The sequence below is a fragment of the Eumetopias jubatus genome, unplaced genomic scaffold (genome assembly GCF_037043125.1).
Source record: "Eumetopias jubatus isolate StellerSeaLion01/CBP00866 unplaced genomic scaffold, mEumJub1_p1.0 scaffold_17, whole genome shotgun sequence".
Taxonomy (NCBI): domain Eukaryota; kingdom Metazoa; phylum Chordata; class Mammalia; order Carnivora; family Otariidae; genus Eumetopias; species Eumetopias jubatus.
In genome coordinates, this window is record NW_028274823.1 from 35805282 (window position 1) to 35827317 (window position 22036).

The window sequence follows — 22036 nt, forward strand, 5'->3', positions numbered from 1 at the left end:
GGTCCTATTGTTCCAGGGTAAAATGTTCCCACTGTCTTTGGAGCCAGGTTTCACCTAAGGAGTCCCAGATTAGGGACAGGGGTAGGGGGGTCTTTCTTGCTGTGTGGTAGTGGACATGTAAACTCGCCAAATCTATAAACTAGGAATAATTGATAGTATTTAGGTCACAAGACTGTTACGAGGATTAAATATACCACTGCTGGAAAGGTGTTTAGCCCAGTGCTGAGGAAAAAAGTTCCTATTATGTTGTCTTTTCAGTAAAAATGTAGGCAGAAGGTCTCATTCAAATTCCTCACAATTAACAGGGATTGAAACTGAAACTGATTCATGGAGAAGTAAGTGGGAAAAGAATAGTGGAAGGACAGGTATGAGGCAGGGAGGGTGACAAAAGCCAAAGGACAGAGGTAAAAAAGTAAACAGCCTAAGGATGGGTTGGAGGAGACAGCCCAATAGGCCTCAAAGTAGAATGAAGTGAGACTGTGAAGCACCCTGTGTAACAAATCAGGTTAAGGAAATGGAATCTTTTTCAAGTCAGTGGTTCTTAATCTTTACCCATTACACTCATGACAAATGATGCAATTCATTTTGCAATTCATTCTAGTGACTATATCCAGATTTTGCGGGTGTCATCAATACTTCATGAAGAAGCCTTGCAATATATGTCCCACCATGATTATTAATGAAGCAACCAGAAACACCATTCACTATGGACCCAGCACAGACAGGTTATGTGCAATTTCTAGAATATACAGTGTGTTAACTATTACTGAGTTATTTATGAAACACCCAATCTAAGTGCTGCATTGGTAAAGCACTACTTAAGGCAGAGGAGATGGTGAGCTTGAAGTAGATGTTGAAAGTATTATTTTAGGAAGACTGATTTAGAAGGATGGACTGATAGAAGAGGATGAAATTAAGAGAAACCAATCAAGAGGCTCCTTTAGCCCACAAGTATGATGGGGGAGTGACAACAAATCAGGTGGTTAAGTCTGTGGAAAAGAAGCTACAGATACAAGACGTATAAAAATGAATATTGCTTGGATTTGGGTCAGTGGACCAATCTAGGTCTATGAAGTAGAAAGAGCTAAAGGTAATCCTAAGAATGCGGGATACAGACTGAGTAGATGGGAAAATAACAGTAGCAATCAAAGGTATAGAAAAATTATAATGGGGAATAAATTTAGGTTTCAAACTGAGGAAAAGACTAATCTGATTTCAATAATACTGAGTGTGAAATCACAAAAGGTCATTTAAGAAGAGTCAAACTGTGACAGTAGGACTGGATTTGAGGACAGATTAGGGCAAAGACATAGATGTAAGCCCAAAAAGTACAGAGATGATAGCTGGAAATTTTTAGAGAAGAAGTATAAAGAGGAGTCAAGGGTCTGGGACTAAATCTTGAAATTTAAGTCTAATAATCTTAACAGTTATTGATGGTAGCAAAAAACAGGAAGCAACTAATTGTCTAATCAACAGATTGGTTAATAAGTTGTTCTAATTCCACACATAGAATGCTATGAAGATGTCTACATACTTATATGAAAAGATCTCCAAGGTTCACTGTTTGTAAAAAAAAAAAAGGGGGGGTACATTTCTACTCTGCTTCCTTTAAGAGGAAAAAAGGTATGTGTGTGTGGGAGAACAAATTTATTTTTTCTTGCATATGCACAAAGAAAGTCTAGAAGAATATATTATATAACTAATAAGAGTGGCTATCTGGAGAAGTGAGGGGGAACCTGGGCAAATGAGCAGGAGTAAGAAGATGACTTTTCACTAGATAGTTTCTTATAATAATTTATTTTTAAGCCACCAGAAGGTTATTACTTGTTCAAAAGAATAGTAATAATTTTTAAAACTCTCCTAACAGAAATCTATTTAATAGATCTTCACATAAAAATTATCATTGAACAGAGTAAAATACAGAACCTGCATCACTGTCACTGCTCCATAAGTCACAGCTGTCCAATAGATAGAGCCAACCATTATTCCCGCTGCAGCAAATGGACAAGCTTTTGAGATCAGTCTATCCGCAAGATCCAAGACGTAAACAACTGGACCTATAATAAAAAAAGAAAGTAATGTCTCAACACAAGACAGATTTTTTAAAAAATGACTTATTCAGTATTTTCCATTGATCTAAATATTTTTATGAAGTTGGATGTTCTGATGCTTTAGAGATAACTATTATAAATGTGATGGGAACCTAGATTTAAATAAATTTAGACTTTCTCAGTTGTCTGCATAAATAGCTAAGTTTTACTTCCTAAATTCTAGGAAATAGCCTCTTCAAATTTTATATCTTTATCAGTAAACCTAAGATTAAAGGCTCGAACACAGCGGCTTCTTATGAAGAAAATATATTCTCTCAATTCTTTTATTCACACTGGCTACTACAGAATGAAATGGCCATTTCAGCTTGCTCTTCCCAAACAGTTCCTTGCCCACAGTTAGATTCTCTAGTACTTGGTAAAAATATCACTTCTTTGACTTCACTCATTACTTCCTTGGTGCAGTATTTGAAGGTAACCAAGGCTATTTTCTTGTAGTTATATGAAGTCAATCTATTTTACTTTGATTTTCAATATGGAATAGTTGAGCATTATTCTCTAACAAACTTTTCTTTTTTCAAGTTTGTACGTAAATTCCAGTTAGCTAACATATAATGTACTACTAGTTTCAGGAGTAGAATTTAGTCGCTCATCACTTACATATAATAACCATTTAACAAACTTCTTTTAATGATTACAACGCCAGTTTTCATGGCATTCCAACAGCTGTATGTGCCAATTATACTTCTATTATTGTATGCTTACTGTGAAATCTGGCTACTACCTTCCTTTGGAAGGTATTTAGAATAGCTATATTTGGAGGTTTTCTAATTGCTTAAGTCCAATATAATTTAGCTCCAAAATTTTCCAGAATAGTGGAAGGGTCTTAGGCCTGAATTAGAGCAAGTCCTAAAGAAGTGAGTATCTAAGTTTGGTCACAGAACTATGAAACCTTGATTTACTAATCACCATATTTGTTGAATACCCTCTACATACAAACTATTACTTGAGACATTTTCTTGGAAATGTGTAAAAATTATTACCTACCTTCTGGGGGGTTACAATCTATAGGAGGATGCCATATACAAAACTATTTTTATTGTACAAAGAAATTAACAGCAATATGATAAAATAATTAAAACACATAAGAACAAGCCTCCATCTATGGAGCCCCTAATCACTGGAGCCAGTAATATCAGTAGTCACTGTATAAAGAAAGACCACACTGTGAAGTAGAAAGAACATTAGGAGGGATGTCAAAGGACCTATGATTTCAATTTAGTGTATTTACTAACTATGTCCTCTAATAATAGCACTTCTTGAGCGTCTACAGGATACCAGGTGCTGTGCCACAGGCATTACATGCATCATTATTCAATCTCATAATGTAGGGTTTAGTCCTTAAAATATACAAATTTGCTAGGTTAAGTTTAAAACTCCCTCAGAGGGTAAAATAAAAGTCATTTTAGTGAGTCACCAAAGATCCCTCAAATGCTGGTACTAAAAGTAAAAAACCATAGGTATATATGAAACCTCCACACTTCAACTTTCATATTCTCTACTGATAATTTTTTAATCAGAAAATTGAAGCCACAAAACAAGTCCAGACTCTCCATGGCACATGTACCCACCTACCAACATCACACCTATCTGAAGTTAATCCCTCCACTGACACACCAGATCCCATTCCCTTGCCAACTCAAAGCCACAGCTCCAGCAACCGTCTCCTACATCATTTCCTCTCTACTGGATTATTTCCATGAGACATGTCATTATTTCTTCTATCTTAAAAAAACCCAAATTCTTCTCTTGATCCTTCTTCCCTCACTGCTCCATCTTTGCTTCCCTTACAACAAAATTCCTCAAAAGACTTAATGTTTTCACTCTCCTTCAATTCTCTCCACCAAAACTGCTCATAATGGTCACTAACAACCTAAAATTAATTAATTTAATGGTGTAATCTCAGCCTTCCTCCTATTTGGCCTAGCAGCAACATCTGACACAGATGTTCCCTTCCTCTTCCCAATATATGGTTCTTCATTATACTTCTAGGACATCACCATCTCTTGGTTTTCTCTCCATCACCAGTCATTAACTTTTCAGTCTTTCTTGGTTCCTCCTCTTCTTGACCTCAGTGAGACTCAGCCTGCCAACTTCTACCTCATGATACTCCCTATTTAATTACTCTGCACTGTTTTTCTTTTTCCCAAAGCACTTATCACCTAACATACTCTAATTTACTCATTCTGTTTCTACCTACAAGAATATGGTTGGGAAACTATGGGCCACGGACCAAATCCAGCTGGCTGCTTGCTTTTGTAAATAAAGTTTTGTATGGAACATGGTCACATGCAAAGCCTAAAATATTTACTCTGGTTTTAACAGAAAAAGTCTGCTAACTTTTGAACTAGAACATAAGCTCCAAAGGGAAAAATGTTTTTGTTTTGCTTATTGATGAATCCCAAGTTCCTATGACTCCCAAATATTTGCTGAATTCTCTACTGAGGTACTTATTTAAAACTATGATATGAAAATCTCTAGGTCTTTTTCACTATTCTGCACCCAGCCCAAGTTAACTATAGGACTATTTTCTACCCAGTCAGAATAAAAATTGGTAAGGAAAGAAGGTATTTTACATGCTTCCAATGTACCTTCTTCCTCTCTCCTTGCAACAGGGTACTTAGAACTATCTACTGATGGAGTGAAGCAATATAATTACTAAAAAAACCATCACTACCACTTTTATCTATCATGAACATGGGCAATCTAGAGATGTTTGAATTGTTTTTCTTTTCAAGATCTCAGACGGTTCTAATATAAAGAGCTCAATTTCAGTTTTCTTCCTGAATCAATGGGTGTGAATCTTTTTGTGCAAGCAAAAACAAAAAACCTGTACAGTTTTGGAAATTTTCTACTCATTCCTTGAATCATATACAAAAGATGTGCTAGATTAAATGAAGACACTGGCTGTATTTTATAGTCCCTATTTCCAGTTTTTATGAAATAGTTTTGTCTAGACTTCTGTTTTGATTTTGTCTAAACCTCTCCAGCCTCTTCCAGATAGACTAGTCCAAGAACAGTTTAATACTTAAAAGATAAGATAAATGTTTAGTAGTAAACATACCATGAGAATAAACTGCCATCCAGGGGAGGTATTTCTTAGAGCTAAAGGTTATTTAGGCAAGCTATTTAGTGAGTTAAAACAATCACTGAATTTCTCTGGATGGCAGTCCCTAAATCATACTCTTACTATTAGGAAGCTTACCATGTGCTACTATCCCATGACTTGGGGTCAAAAGAAAAATAGCAAGTTACAAGATTCTTCTTACTGTTGTATTACAGCACAAAGAATTATGGAAAGCGAGGAAAGACTAGACCTATAAAACGCCAATTCTAATGAGGAGGAGGAAGTATGAATAAGTGCACATCACACAAGTCAAATACCTAAGGGCAAAAAATGGCTTCAATATTTTAAAAAGGCATTATTGAATTTTTAATGTCTCAGTGGGGTTCACCACTTACATTTTCAATATACTATATTTACACAATGGATGGCAATTGAAGAAGCTCTGTATAAATCTAAGTTTTGAAAACCCAATAATTTAAAGGGCACTAAGGAAGCTTGCAATTAAAAGAAAATCTATTGTGAATTCTTTTGTACAATAAAGAAGCTTTTGTAAAGAAAATATACCCTAATACTCTGGGTAAATTCAAATTTTCACATTTCAGATGTGAATGACATCAAACAGTGAGCTGAGAACTACTGGGGAAACTCCTAAGTCTGTGTCTACTGAAAAAGAAGTAATCAGTTTTATCTGGCAGACACTAAGCAAGTAGATTTGTTGCAGCTGTGATTTAAATTAAAATTTATGTATGCATGGTGTTAAAGGCACATGGGGAAGATAAGAAATTAATGACTGAAGGACAGGTAATATTTAGGGCTCAACATCTATGGGCACTGCTTACAGTAACAACCAGAATTCCTACGACCTTTCTCTGGGATAGAAAGGTATCCTTAAAAAACAAAACAAAACAAAAACCCTCTCACCAATTCTTAAGAAATAATTTCTATATGTTGCCAGAGTGCTACATTTTCTAACACAGAACACAATTTAATGAGCAAAAATAGGTGCTTCACAAGACAACCTTGTATAAGTTCCTAAGACGATAACAGCTCCAGTGAAGTTTTCTGTTAAGTGGCCAATGGTTTATAAAAGAGTTTAATAAGCAAAACAGACTGTTTGCAAAAGCTATGCAAGTTTCCAGGCTTCTTTTGGTTTGGCACTGAACTAGTTTTGATCTAGACCCAACTTTAATGCCAACCTAAGCTGAAACATCAACCCCACTTTCAGATTCAGAACCATCCAGAACCATAATTTTGGATGTCATGATGAGTCCAACAATATAGTTCTAAGTTTCTCTCTTTGCTCCAAATCTTTTTGTTGTGTTCTATTTCTGGAATGTCCTGTCCCTACTTTAAGTCTGTATGAAAACCCAGACTTCCCAATGAAAACTAATCTAACCTGATAAGAGGTTGACTAATTGCTCTACCCCACCCTGTTCATGTCCCATGGGCTTCCTTTAATACTATCCCACAAAATGCACTTACCCCTTTGCTTGTGCATAATGTTAGTACTTTATGTTCTTGTTCAATGTTTGTTCAGTTGTCTCAATATCCTTATGTCTGTCCATGTCAGCATCATCTTAGATTGAAAATTCCCAGGGGGCAAGGGCCAAGTCTGTTTAATTCGTTTTGTACAGTGCCTAGGATAGAACCATGTACAGATAGGTGCTTAAAAAAATGCTTTTGATGATGATTGGCATCACTCTCAGGGACTCTGTAGGCCACAGCTATCTTAGCACATGGTACATGGCAGTACACTGGGGTACTCTGGCTTGTTCCGCAGGACATTAGAATATAATGGCATAGGACCTAGCTGTAGCACTCTGTGGCAAATATTTGACTCAATCCATTATTAAAAAAGGACCTTTAATGTGGGCACCTGGCTGGCTTAGTCAGTCGAGTGTATAACCCCTGATCTTGGGGTTGTGGGTTTGAGCCCCACATTAGGAGTAGAGATTACTTGAAATTAAAAAAAAAAAAGTATATGGTTCCAAGTCAACAAATGTGGATTTTATTGAAGACATGAAATAATATCACAACAACCAACTCAAAAGTTAAAAGTATGTGGAAATCCTGATGGGACAGTAAAGAGTTTTAACTCTTTCTCTAGCACTCATCACTACTTTAAACACTAGACTTCAGAGGCCAGGTTGAAGAGCCTCAGACAAGCTTATGTAAATGTCATCTTTGATTGCTCAGCTTGTAGGTTGAGATTTTACCAATTTTATTTAAGAATAAATATTCTGCAAACTCAGGCTATAAATTACTTTGCTTAGTAACAAGAAGTTAGACATTAAATTATAAATAGAGAAGAAAGGATATATTGTTGGGCAATTTTTTAGATAATTGACCCAAAGCCCTTAAAACAAAAACAACCCTGAGGGATAAAAGATCCAGAGTCAAAGCAGATGAGTACCATTCCTCCGTGTATATATAATGTATTACCATGAACAGTAATTAAAGATCATCATAGTAATTCTTTATTACATAGTTTGTGCCAAAGGAAAGCTTAAATTTACCTCATAAGAATAGAATAGCTTATAGAATATCTGTGGGCTATAAGGTCAACTACTAAGTACCTATTAAGCACCTACTGTACACACAGCATTTTACATTAAAATAAATGTAAATAAAATTTAACACACCAGCCTCTGCCTCCAAGGAGCCTCCAATCTAGTTAAGGACAACCAATAAATACACATTAAACAACTGAGAAACTTTTTTTTTAAAGAGGTAAGTACAAGGCTTTTTTTTTTTTTTTAATACGATTTACTTATTTGAGAGAGAGAGAGAGTGCACACCAAGGGGGGGAGGGAGAGAGAATCTTAAGCAGACTGCACGCTGAGCCTCTTGTGGGTCTCAATCCCATGACCCTGAGATCACAATCTGAGCTGAAACCAAAACCAAGAGTCAGTCACTTAACTGACTGTGCCACACAGGCACCCCAACAACTGAAAAACTTTAAGGCAAATTTAGCATACGTACAACAGTATGGTACAAACTTAACAGATACATGTTAATGAAATTTTAGGTAAAGATTATAGGGGGATAAGGATACAAAGAGTTTTTTAACTGATGAATGCATGCATGTATGTATTAACGGAAGTGAATCCTGACCTAGACTTGAAGTCTATGATCTGAAAAGGGAGCATTCTAAGAGACTGTCTAACTGAGGCAAAAGACTCTTCAACAGGTTTACATGGTTGTTGTTTTTTTTTTTAAAGCTAGTATACCTCCAAGAGCAGGGTTAATTGACAGAAACCCTAGCTAGACCTTTGACACTACTTAGGAAGTTCCTGAAAGACATGCTAAAATAAAAACAATTACTTTAGGAAAACTAATCTTATAGCAGATTAAAGTTAGAGTAAACTAGAATAAAATCCACAAGATTCTGTATCCAAAACAAGTACAAAGAAAGAAAGTAGTATCAATCCAGAAAAACTTAATGTAAGAGACTCGAATTAGAAAACCCCATTTTCTTGTAGAAGTTTTATAGTTTCAGGTCTTATACTGAAGCCTTTAATCCATTTCAAATTAATTTTTGTAAGTGGTATAAGATAGGGGTCCAGGGGCGCCTGGATGGCTCAGTAGGTTAAGCAACTGCCTTCGGCTCAGATCATGATCCCAGGGTCCTGGGATCGAGCCCTGCATCGGGCTCCTGGCTCAGCAGGGAGCCTGCTTCGTCCTCTCCCTCTCCCTGCTACTCCCATCTGCTTGTGCTCTGTCAAATAAATAAATAAATAAATAATCTTAAAAAAAAAAAAAAAGATAGGGGTCCAATTTCATTCGTTTGCATGTGAATATCCAGTTTTCCCAATACCATTTACTGAAGAGACTTTTCTTTCCCTATCAAGTATTCTTGGCTCCTTTTATCAAATATTAGTTGAACATATATGCATGGGTTTACTTCTGGGCTCTCGATTCTGTTCCATTGGCCTATGTGTCTCTTTTTATGCCAGTACCATATTGTTTTGATTACCACAGCTTCATAATAAAGTTTGAAATCAGGAAATGTGATGCTTCCCATTTTGTTCTTTCTCAAGACTGCTTAAGTTATTTGGGGTCATGTGTGGTTCTATACAAATTTTAGGATTTTTTTTCCTACCTCTGTAAAAAACGCCATTAGGATTGACAGGGATTACACTGAATCTATATATGGCTTTGGTAGTATGGACATTTTAAATATTCTTTCAATCCATGAACATGAAATATCTTTTCATTTATTTGTGTCGTCTTCAATTTCTTGCATCAATGTCTTGTAATTTTTAGTTCTATTCATAAGTACTTAATTACTTTTGATATTGTAAATGTGATTTTCTTTCTTTTTCAGATAATTTTGTTTTTAGTGTACAGAAATGCATTGATTTTTTTATGTTGATTTTGTATCCTGCAACTCTACTGAATTTATTTAACATTTTTGGGGGGTAGTCTTTAGGATTTTCCATGTATGACATCATGTGCAAACAAAGACAACTTTACTTCTTTCTGATTTGGATGCCTTTTTTTTTTCTTGCCTAATTGCTCTGGCTAGGACTTCCAGTATTATGTTGAATAGGAGTGGTGAGAATGGGCACTCTTGTCTTGTTCTTGATATTAGTGGGATAGCTTTCAGCCTTTCAATGTTAAGTATGATGTTAGCTGTGGGTTTGTCACATACAGCCTTTATTATGTTGGGGCATATTCCTTCCATACAAAATTTGTTGAGAGTTTTTATCATGAAAGGATGTTGAATTCTGTCAAATGCTTTTTTCTGCATCTATTGAGATAATCATATGATTTTTATCTTTCATTCTATTAATGTGGCATATCACAGTGATTGATTTGCAGATGTTGAACCATCCCAGAGATAAATCCCACTGGGTCATGGTGTGGGACCATTTTAATGTGCTGTTGAATTTGGTTTGCTAATACTTTGTTGGGAATCTTTGCATCTATATTCATCGAGATACTGGCTTGTGATAGCAGGATAATGCTGGCCTTATAAAATGAGTTTGGGAATTTTCTTCTTTCAATTTTTGGGAAGAGTTAAGGAGGACTGGCATTGATTCTTCCTTAATTGTTTAGTAGAATTCTCCACTGAAACCATTTGGTCCTGGGTTTTTCTTTGTTGGGAGGTTTATATCTCCTTGCTGTTGGTCCGTTCACATTTTGTTTCTTCATGATTTGGTCTTGGTAAGTAGTATGTTTCTAGGAATTTATCCTTTACTTCTAGGTTATCCAGTTTGTTGGCTACAATTGTTCACAGAAGTCTCTTATGATCCTTTGTATTTCTGAGGTGTCAACTGTAATGTTTCTTCTTTGAAAGACACTACACATTATATGCCTCATGATGTAGTAAGAAGTACATAGAACTATGAAATATTTTTGAAAAAAAAATTATAGGGGCACTTGGGTGACTTAGTCAGTTAAGTGTCTGCCTTCGGCTCAGGTCATGATCCCAGGGTCCTGGGACTGAGCCCCGCGTTGGCTCTCAGCAGGGAGTCTGCTTCTCCCTCTGCACCCCCCACCCCTGCTTGTGCTCTCTCGCACTCTGAAATAAAATCTTAAAAAAAAAAAAAATCATATATAATTTCACTGAAATCTAACCACCACGATAAGAAATGCAGGGAATAGAGCAATATATTACCCATGTATTCTCAGGGTGTAAGTAATAACAAACCCAGAAAATGGGAAATCCTATGATGACAAATGATCCTTTTATCTAATGAAAAAATTACAAGTGGAAAGCAAAAATACTGGGGTTTACAAGTCACGCTAGGTTTTAGGTCCATACGTAGTTGGAGAGCTGACTCGGAGATCCTCACAAGGGCTGTATGAACCATCAGTGAAAGAGTAAGTCAGAAAAAAATCCACATGACAACAAAGTGAGCAAACAAGGAAAACTGTCTTATCTTCAAGAAGAAAAGTAGGATGAGGAGGATAGTTTCCTCTAAATATCTGTAACTATAGTCAACTGGCATGCTCATTTCAGGTTAGAAATCCATCTGTGCTAAAGGAGATATCCCAAATGCAAATCCTTTCTGGAGTTCTTTCACCTTCAGGATATCCACAGTTTACAAATATGAACACCAATGTGAATGTAATCCCCACACTCAAGAGAATAAAGCACTGTGAACAAGAACCAGAAGAAAAACAACAGATTTAGGCTACCAAAGACTTTAGATAATGGAATTATCAACCCAATCATAAAAATAATGTAATAAAATACAAGATAACTTATAAATGAACAAATGGAAGAGACTATAAACAATTAACAGGCATATTTAAGAAAAAACTACAACTTGTAGAAAACAAATCCCCTTGCAGATTAGACAATGCTTGAAGAGAGAATTTGAGAATCAGGTAACAGTTAAGAAGAAATTATAATGCTGAAGTACAGAGACGAAAGATGAAAAATCCATAAAAGAGATGTGAAAGAAAATGAAAATGTCTAACATAACTCTAATCAGAGTTCTAGAATGGGGGAGGAGCAGTATTTGAAGAGACAAAAGCTAAGACTTTTCAAGGAAGCCATTTAAATAGGGGAAAAAAGTATAAAACTTAAAAATTAATACAGGGGAAAATACAGTATCAGAGGAAAAAACACTTCAACCCAGGAGATAGCCAAGAAAAGGGGGAGGGGAGGAAAAAGTGGTACAAATAGAACACACAAAATGTGACAGTAAAAACCCAACTGTATCAGTATCACAATAAATGTAAAATAAAATAACTCCAAAGAACTGAAAATAAAAGGATGAGAAAAGATAAACAGGCAAATATGACATTATCAAAAAAAACTGATATAAAGGAGGAAAAGGTAACTTTATAGTGGGGAAATCTGACAAACACTACCTTAGCCAGATAATCAAGGTCAGTATCACCAGTGATAAGTAATGTTGACAGTATTTGTCTTTGATGTGATGTGATGAAAAATGGCACTTCACCTCTGTGGTTTTGCTCCCTAAAACTCATAACCCCAACAGATAATGGGAAAAACATCAAACAAATCCCAACTGGGGGACATTCTACAAAACCTCTGACCATTACTCCTCAAAATTGTCAAGGTCATCAAAAACAAGGAAAAGTCTAAGAAACTGTTACAGCCACGAGGAGCCTAAGGAGACATGACTAAACGTAATATGGTATCCTGCAACAGAATGAAGACATTAGGTAAAAATTAAATGTGACTAAAACATGGACTTTAAGTTAATAATAACATAACAACACTGGTTAATTATAACAAACGTACCACACTAAGATAAACTGTTAACAACAGAGGAAACTGGATATGGGATATATGGGAACTCTCTGTAGTATTTTTGTAATTTTTCTATAAACCAGAAATTGTCCTAAAACAAAAAGTTGATTTAAAAAAAGATGGTATAGTGGCGCCTGGGTGACTCAGTCAGTTAAGCATCTGCCTTCGGCTCAAGTCATGATCCCAGAGTCCTGGGATCAAACCCCACCATCAGGCTCCCTGCTCAGCAGAAAGCCTGCTTCTCCCTCTCCTGCTCCCTCTGCTTGTGCTCTCTCTCCCTAATAAACAAAATCTTTAAAAAAAAATTAAAAAAGATGGTGTAGCTATATTATTATGTCCATTCTATATTATCATGTCTATATTATATACAAGTTTAAGAAAAAAAGCATTATTGTGGATGAAATAGTCATTACGTAATGATAAAGTGTTGAACTCACCAGGATATTTTATTTCTAACCTAAGGGGTAGGTCAGCAAGTGATGGTTTATCAGTCTTTATTCCTCATATGTAGTTATGATATTTTCTTTTTCAACAAATAAAATATTTTATAATAACAGAGAAAAAAAATACCTGAGTGAACATTCTGCTGAGCTTTGATCAATGTTAAGGCAGTAGATATAGTTAGTTCTGTATATTGATAGCAGCATGCTGGCAAAGGCAATGGAAAAGCAGGCACGCCAATACACTGTTGGGAAGATTAAATAGGTATAATCTCTACAAAAGCCAATTTGATGATATCTATTAATGTTATAAACGCACATACTCTTTGACCCAGCAATTCTACTCCAGTCATTTATCTTAAGACATATTTGCGCATGTGCATAAGATTATTTTACACAGTTGTTCTTGACAGCACTGTTTGTAGTAGTGAAAGATTAGAAACAGCCTTTATGTCCATTAACAAGACTGGTTATAGAAATAACCATACATACATCTCTGTAACAGAGTATTATGTAACTGTAAAGAAAAAAAAAAGCTCTTTATACACTAATATAAAAAGGTATCTACCATATATTGCTGAGGAAAAAAAGCAAGTATAGAACATGATCTATAGTATACTTGTCTATAGTATTTTGACATATAATCTAATTGTGCTCAATATTCTAATTTGCCTCTCCAGGTTTACTGCTCATCTTTCTCCACTCTGCTTTGTGCACAATTTGCCAAACAAATTGCATCTTCCAGGCAACCTTGTCCTCTAGCTTCCGATGTGTTCAAACAGTAAGTGGGATGGCTAAAAAATCAGAGGGTGGTAAAAGTGTCACTTTTTAACCGCCCCAGTTCCCTCACTACAGGCAGTTGGCATTTCTTTCTCTAAAACCATAGACCCTGTTAAACAGCCTCTCTCCTTCTGCTAAAGCTCTTGTCAAGTTCTGTTAATAGCTCCCTTCCCTTGCACTTTCAGGCCTAGGAGTGGAAATGATTTCATATAGTTGCTGATCCCTGGGTATTTTCCTGTCCCTTGTTTATTCCTTTAACTCTACCCTAATATTTATAGCTTTTCAGGGTGTGAGGGACAGAGAAGAGGGGAAAAAAGAATGGGGGAGAAAAAGAGAAACATCCTGGAATAAAACACTGAGACTTCTAATAATGGTTGCCTTCAAGTAAGAAACTTACTTGGCATTATGGCTGGTGGGCATGGTAAAAAGACTTTCATTGAACACCCTGGTATATTCAGTATCTTTTGAAATTGGTCCATGTGAATGTATTATCTAGAGGGAAAATATATAAACTCAAACACTTAAAAGAAACAAAAGAAAATACTAAGAGATACTGTAGTTGTGGCATCTTTTCTTTCAAACATTTGCTATTCCTTGCCATGTCCAGCAGGGCAAATATGGATGGACACAAAGGAAAAAGAGAATAGACCATTTGTTGGTGCACGCCCCTAGCCACCATTTTGCTTTTTGTCATGTTTCTCCTTCAATTCTAATAGCATCAAATCACTGAAAATCTTTACACATCATACACATAATTTATTAACAGTATCTCAAATAAATTCAAATTCATACCATCCCTATTAGTTCTTACAGTACCTGAAACTACTTATCTATATGTGGCCTGGTAGCTGACTCACTGAGTGACAGTAACAAGAAATTCAGCTGTTTAAAATCATGGCTCCTTCACTTAATTGCTGGAGGCCCATGGGATTCCATTAAATAAATCTGCTGAATCTGTTTTCTTTTCTGTAAAATAAGGACAGTATCTAACTGTGCAGAGCTTTTGAGAGGTTTAAATAAAACAGCATAGGCAAAATGACCCACATAGTGTCTGGCAAATAATAGGAGCCTGTTAACAAATAATAGCTATTGATATCACTGTTAGTATTATTTTAAAAAAGTAACATCACAAAATGAAGTAAATTTTATTTGCTAGCTTCTCTAGGAAAGGTTTCTCCCAGGAGTTATCCCTCTCATCAACCCTAGTGAGTATCTTTCTCTTCTAAGTTTTACACTCCACTTAACATTTGATAACCACTTTTTTTTAAAAGATTTTTTATTTTTAAGTAATCTCTATACCCAACATGGGGCTCTAACTTACCATCCCAAGATAAAGAGTCACATGTTCTACTGACTGAGCCAGCTAGGCACCCCTGATAACCACTTTTTGAGGGTGACTGTTATCTTCAACTCTACACAGAAGTTTGAATTAATGTTCAGAATAACAATAAAGAAATAAAATAATGTTCAGAAAAACAAGAAATAAAAACAAAACTGTAATAAAAATTTAACTTGAAAGTAATCTAAGGGGGCACCTGACTTGCTCAGTTGGTAGAACATGTGACTTTTAATCTCAGGGTCATGAGTTCAAGCCTCATGTCAGGTGTGGAGCCTACTTAAAAAAAAAGTAATCTAAGAATGTACCAATAATCTATGAAGACATAAAAGAGCAGAAGTGGCTACATTAATATCAGTTAAAATCAACTTTAAGACAAAAATTATTAGAAATAAAGGACATTTTGGGGCACCTGGGTGGGGCTCAGTTGGTTAAGTGCTTTCGGCTCAGGTTGTGATCTCGGGGTCCTGGGATCGAGCCCCACGTCAGGCTCCCTGCTCAGCAGGGAGTCTGCTTCTCCTTCTCCCTCTGCCCCCCACTATGCTCTCTCTCAAATAAATAAAATCTTAAAGAAAAAGGGACATTTTATAATGGCAAAAAGACAATCCATCAGTAAGATATAACAATTAAGAACACATATGCACCTAGCAATAAAGCCTAAAATATATGAAGCAAAAATGGACAGAACTGGAGAAACAGACAATTCAACAATAGTTGGAGACTTCAATATCCTACTTTCCATGAAGGATAAGTAAAAGATCAACAAGGAAATAGAGAGGATTTGAAAATACTATGAACCAACTGGATATTTACAGAATACTCATTCTTCTCAAGTGTACATGGAACATTTGTAAGAATAAACCATGTTAGCCCACAAACAAGCCTTAATACATTTTAAAGGACAGAAATCAAAGTATGGTCTTGGATCACAATGGAATAAAATTAGAAATCAATAACAAGGACATCTGGCAAGTTTACAAGTGTGTGAAAATTAAACAACACACTTCTAAATCATCAACGGGTCAAAGAAGAAATCTAAGCAGTGCTTAGAAGTTTATAGCTGTAAGTGACTTCATTAAAAAAGAAGAAACCAAAGAATGAGAAGACAACCTATAGATTGAGAAAAAACATTTGCAAAAGACATAATCTAATAAGGAATGTCATCCACAATACACAAAACACTTAAAACAGTAAGAAAACAATCTGATTTAAAACACGATCAAAAGATTTAACAGATACTTCACCAAAGACATAAAATTACAATAAACACATGAAAAGATGCTCTATGGATGTCATTAGGGAATTGCAAAATGAAACAATGAGATATCACTAAACATCTATTAGAATAGCTAAAATCCAAAACACTGACAACACCAAATGCTGACAAGGATACAGAATAAGAATTCCTTGCTGTGGGAATGCAAAATTTCAGCCACTCTGAAAGACATTTTGGCAGTTTCTTACAAAAGTAAACATACTCTTACCACATGATCCAGCAATCACACTCCTTGGTATTTACCTAAATAAACTGAAAACCCATGTCCACACAAAAACTTGGCAACAAGATGTCCTTTAGTAGGTGAATGGATAAATAAACTGTATATCCAGACAATGGAATATTATTCAGTGCTAAAAAGAAATGAACTATCAAGGCATGAAAGACATGGAGAAATTTTATATATATTTTATATACATTCATATATATTACTAAGTGAAAGAAGCCCCAATCTGAAAACTCTGCGTTCTGTATGGTTACAACTATATGGCATTCTGAAAAAGGCAAATATGGAGGTAGTACAAAGATCAGTGGTTGACAGGGGTTAGGGAGGAGGGAGGGATGAATATGTGGAGCACAGATGAATAAAAATACTATGTGTTATACTATAATGGTGGATATATGTCATTATACATTTGTCTATATCCATAGACTATACAACCATCGAGTGAATCCTAATGTAAACTATGGACTTTGGGTGATAATGAAGTGTCAACATAGGTTCATCAATTGTGACAAATGTATCACTTTAGGGAAGGATGTTTATAATGGAGAAGGCTATGCATATGACGAGGCAGGGAGTATACAGGCTATTTCTGTACTTTCTTCTCTATTTTGCTGTAAACCTAAAACTGCTCTAAAAAATAAAGTCTGCTAAAAAACAAAAACTCAAACCAATAACCTAAACTTCTACCTTAAGAAACTAGAAAAGAAAAGCAAACTAAATCCAAACCAAGCAGAAAGAAGGAAATAATAAATACTAGTGTGGAAATAAATGAAATAGAAAATGGAAAAATGGAGAAAAATCAATGAAGCCAAAATTTGGGTCTTTAAAAAGATCAACAAAACTGACAAACCTTTAGCTAGACTGACCAAGAAAAAAGAAAAAAGATTCAAATTACTAAAATTATGAAAGAGGGGACATTAATATTAACCATATAGAAATAAAAAGGATTATAAAGGAATACTACAGTCATAGGCCAACAAATAGGATAATCTAGATGAACAAATTCATAGAAAGACACCAATTACTGAAACTAACTCAAGAAGAAATAGGGGCGCCTGGGTGGCTCAGTTGTAAAGCGTCTGCCTTCAGCTCAGGTCATGATCTTAGGGTCCTGGGATTGAGCCCCATGTCGGGCTCCCTGCTCAGCAGGAAGCCTGCTTCTCGCTCTCCCACTCCCTCTGCTTGTGTTCCCTCTCTCACTGTTTCTCTCTCTGTCAAAATAAATAAATAAAATCTTAAAAAGAGAAAGAAATAGAAAATCTGAACATACCTTTATAACAAGTGTAAAGACTGAACTAGTAATCCAAAAGCTTTCTATAAAGAAAAGCCCAGGACCATATGGCTTCACTGCCACCAAACATTTAAAGAATTAACAACCAATCATTCATAAACTCTTCAAAAAAAATGTAAGGAGATCACTTCCCAACTCTATCTATGAGGCCAGTATTACTCCAATACCAAAACCAGTGAAAGAAATCACAAGAAAACCACAGACCAATATCCATTATGACTACAGACAGAAAAATCCTCAACAAAATACTAGCAAACCAAATCCAGCAACATCTAAAATGCATTAAATGCCATGATTAAGTGGAATTTGTCCCATGAAAGTAAAGTTGGTTTAACATATGAAAATCAGTGTGATATACCATAATAACAAAGAACAAAAACCACATGATTATCTCAATATATTCAGAAAAAGAATTTACCCTTGCATGTAAAAACACTCAACAAAAGTAGAAGGAAACATTCTCAACCTGATAAAAACTGTATGAAAAACTCAGAGATAAAATACTTAATAGCAAAAGATTGTTTTTCTCCTAAAATTAAAAACAAAACAAGGATGTCTGTCCTAACCACTTTCATTGAAGTACTGGTGGTTGCAACAGAGAATGAAATTAGGCAGAGAATGAAAGCGAGAGAATGAAATAAAAGCATCAAGACCAGGAAAGAGGAAGTAAAACTACATTGACAAATAACATGATCCTGTATATAGAAAATGCTTAAAAACTATCGGAACCATTAAAAGAGTTCACCTAGTTTTAGGACACGAGATTAAAATACAAAAATCAACTGCGTCCTATACACTCACAATAAACAATCTGAAAATAAAATTATGAAACAAATTCCATTTAAAAAAGGCACAAAAAAAGTGAAATACTCAGGAATAAACTTAACAAAGTAAATGACCTACACACTGAAAACTACAAAATATTGTTGAAAGAAATTAAGGAAAAAGAAGCTAATGTGAATCAGTCCCTGCTACTCTTAGGAATCAAGAACTCTGCCCTTGAGGGGCGCCTGGGTGGCTTAGTCCCTGGGTGGCTCAGTCGTTAAGCGTCTGCCTTTGGCTCAGGTCATGATCCCAGGGTCCTGGGATCGAGCCCCAGAGCCCCACATCGGGCTCCCTGCTTGGTGGGGGGCCTGCTTCTCCCTCACCCTCTGCCCCTGCTTGTGTCCCTGTCAAATAAATAAATAAAATCTTAAAAAAAAAAAAAAAAGAACTGCCCTTGAGATACTCTCCTTTGAATTCTTCTGTTTGGCTAACCAAGATTACTACCTGATCTTAAACTTCATGGAAATGCTTTATTTTTAATAAAAGACAAACATTTTCCAGCTGGTATTCTCTTCGTGTTTTAAAGCAATGCTTCTTAAATTTAACATGTACATATCTGATGATCTCATAAAAATACAGATTTTGATTCAAAGAGGATGGGGTAAGTTTTTCATTCCTAATAGCTCTCAGATGACTCCAATGCTGCTGGCCCTCAGAGGACACTCTGAGCTTTTTAAGTAGTTGCATATATGCAACTGGCCTAACTCACTAGCAGAAAGAAGAAAGCAAACCCTAAGATGGGTGACAAAGTGATAAGAATGAAAGTCTGAGGAGTCTGCTAAGTTTTTCATAACTGAGCATAATATATTCCCTATCAATAATTAACACACACCACCCCTCCATTCTGACCACCATTAAGTACTAGAAAAGACGCAGATTTGGCAGCTACCCAGCCAGACTGAGTTTAAATCCATATAAAACTTAAAATACTTGCTACACAGAGATTATCCCACTGGAATGTTAACCATCACCTCTTCCTCTCTGCATATTCTCTTATATTCCTTTGTCTAGCCAGTGTCTCTCACATGTTGTTTGGAGACCAAAGGTAGTCCCTGCCAATATATTAACTGGTCTACAAACAATTTGATGAAAAAGTAATAAAAATTTTGATCACAAACATTTCCCAAATTTGAAAAGTAAAATAATGAATTTCAAGAAAATTCTTATAAGTTCTTAAGTGTTATGTTTCCAGGATCACATATACTCTACAAGAACAGTTAAGGAGGGACTGTTTGTTTCAGCTAACACACCTTCACATCATGTTTACATTGTTTACACACACTGTTTACATTGATTAAACATGTATTTTGTTAATATCATGTGTTAAATCCCAAATTTAAGAAAGAGAATCAATGCCTCAAATGTTCACTGAAGAGTAAAAGTGATAAAAACACATTTAACTCAGAATGTCATAAATGATGAACGGTATAATATCCAGAGTGAAAATAGTGTGATCTAGGAATGGGCTGTGACCAGTGAATTAGGATTAGTGTGCACAAGGAGACCTCCTTGTTCCCACTGTACTGTAACATATTATTAAACAGGGACTGAAATGTTATAAAACGGACAAGAAGCCACTGAAACATTCATATAATTTTCAACCACTCCAGCCTGCAATCAAAGCCTGCATTATGAATTTTGTCACCGAAAACAAAGATTAAAAACTGCAGTCAAAGGAACTTCAACTTATTTTAACAAAAACAGGTATAAATGGTCAGTGCAAAATTAATCATGAATATGCTAAAAGAGAGAACAATCTGCTGGCAAAATTCTATCATCAGATGACACTAAAGTACATCATATGTTTGGTACACAGCAACGAAGAACAATTACTATCACAGATGTATGTTCTTAAATATTTTGTTTTATGGCTGAAAGAAACCAATAGTGTTCAGAGTATGAATCAACTCTTGGCATTTACATAATATGTAAATCAAGAAATATACGCAACTTTTAACTGATCATCAGTGAAAACATGCTATAGAGAAGGGATTTTCTTTTAACCAACAATTATTTTTGAACTTGACTTGAAAAGGTATAGTGGGATCAGGGCCAAGAGTGCTAGCCGTCTGTGTAGCAAGAAAGGGTATGGCACCTGAAAGCTAATTCACACATGGCTCCATTTACAGACAACAGCTGGCATTTGACAGTAAGTCTTGTGTTCTTGAGTCAGTGTTAAAAACGGCATGGAAGGGATGCCTGGGTGGCTCAGTTGATTAATCGTCTGACTGTTAATTTTGGCTCAGGTCATGATCTCAGGTTTGCGAGACTGAGCCCTGCGTCAGGCTCCACGGAGGTGTGTAGCCTGCCTAAGATTTTCTCTCTCCTTCTCCCTCTATCCCTCCCCACTGCTTACAAGTGCATGCACGCTCTCTAAAATAAATAAATATTAAAAAAAAAAGGATAAAATATAAAGACCAAATCATGATACAAATGGCTTAGCCAAACAGAGTCTGACCTTTTCAACGTCTACCCATTTTCTTTCCTTGCTGTAGGAAAAAAAAAAAAAAAATCAATGTCTTAGTATTAGGTATACCTAAAAATCATATTACCAGACTAGACTAAAAATTTATTTCCTAGAACTGAATACAACCAAAAGGACAGATTTACCCACTACCATCTTCCAAAATGAAATATTCAGCCTCACTGTTGAGTGCCATTCATTTGTCAACTCAGTGCCTCATCTAACAATGTATGGAATTTTCAGTGAGAATTCTTGCAATAATTTTTGTATCCATCCATTTAAACATCTAAAACATCTAACAGAATCATCCTGTACTTGTTGCTGTTCTCAAAAACCTATAGCTGAAAAGTGGGATTATCAGAAGAATTGAAGAGTAGGAAAAGAAACAGTTGAATATGAGACCTGTGACTTTAGTGAGCTAGGTATCAGTGTCGTGAAAGAATGCAGCAGTAATTGCTTTTCCTGATGTTTAAATTATTTTAGAATACTGCTTTAATATTATAGTTGACTCTTGAACAACATGGTTTGGCCTATGTGGCTCTACTTATATGTGGATTTTTTAAAAATAAAATAAGTACATTATAAATGTATTTTCTCTTATGATTTTTAAAAAATACTTTATTTTATTTGAGAGAGAGAGCAGGAGCAGAGGAGAGAGGGAGAGAGAGAAGCAGACTTCGCTGCTGAACAGGGAGCATGATGTGGGGCTCAATCCCAGGACCTTGAGATCATGACTTGAGCCGAAGGCAGATGCTTAACCAACTGAACCACCCGGGCACCCCTCTCTTATGATTTTCTTAACATTTTCTTTTCTCCAGCTTACTTTATTGTAAGAATACAGTATATCATACATATAATATATAAAATATGTGTGAATCGTTTATATTAGCAGTAAGGCTATTAGTAGTTAAGTTTTAGGGGGGTCAAAAACTGTAGATGAATTTTTAATATTTTTATTTTTTAAGAGAGAGCGAGTCCACATGAGTGGG

General features: G+C 35.6%; 1 protein-coding gene and 1 non-coding gene across 2 annotated transcripts in view; one reads left to right on the forward strand and one right to left on the reverse strand.

The window, feature by feature from the left end:
• Window positions 1–22036, reverse strand: part of MARCHF5 (membrane associated ring-CH-type finger 5) — a 50509-nt gene that overhangs the window by 12178 nt on the left and 16295 nt on the right. Inside the window, exon 3 of the mRNA XM_028098445.2 lies at window positions 1927–2057. Coding sequence (XP_027954246.1) covers window positions 1927–2057 — 131 coding nt within the window. The remainder of the gene's footprint in view (window positions 1–1926; window positions 2058–22036) is intronic.
• Window positions 15163–15235, forward strand: TRNAK-UUU (transfer RNA lysine (anticodon UUU)). The gene has a single exon. It is a non-coding gene; the product is annotated as a tRNA-Lys (tRNA).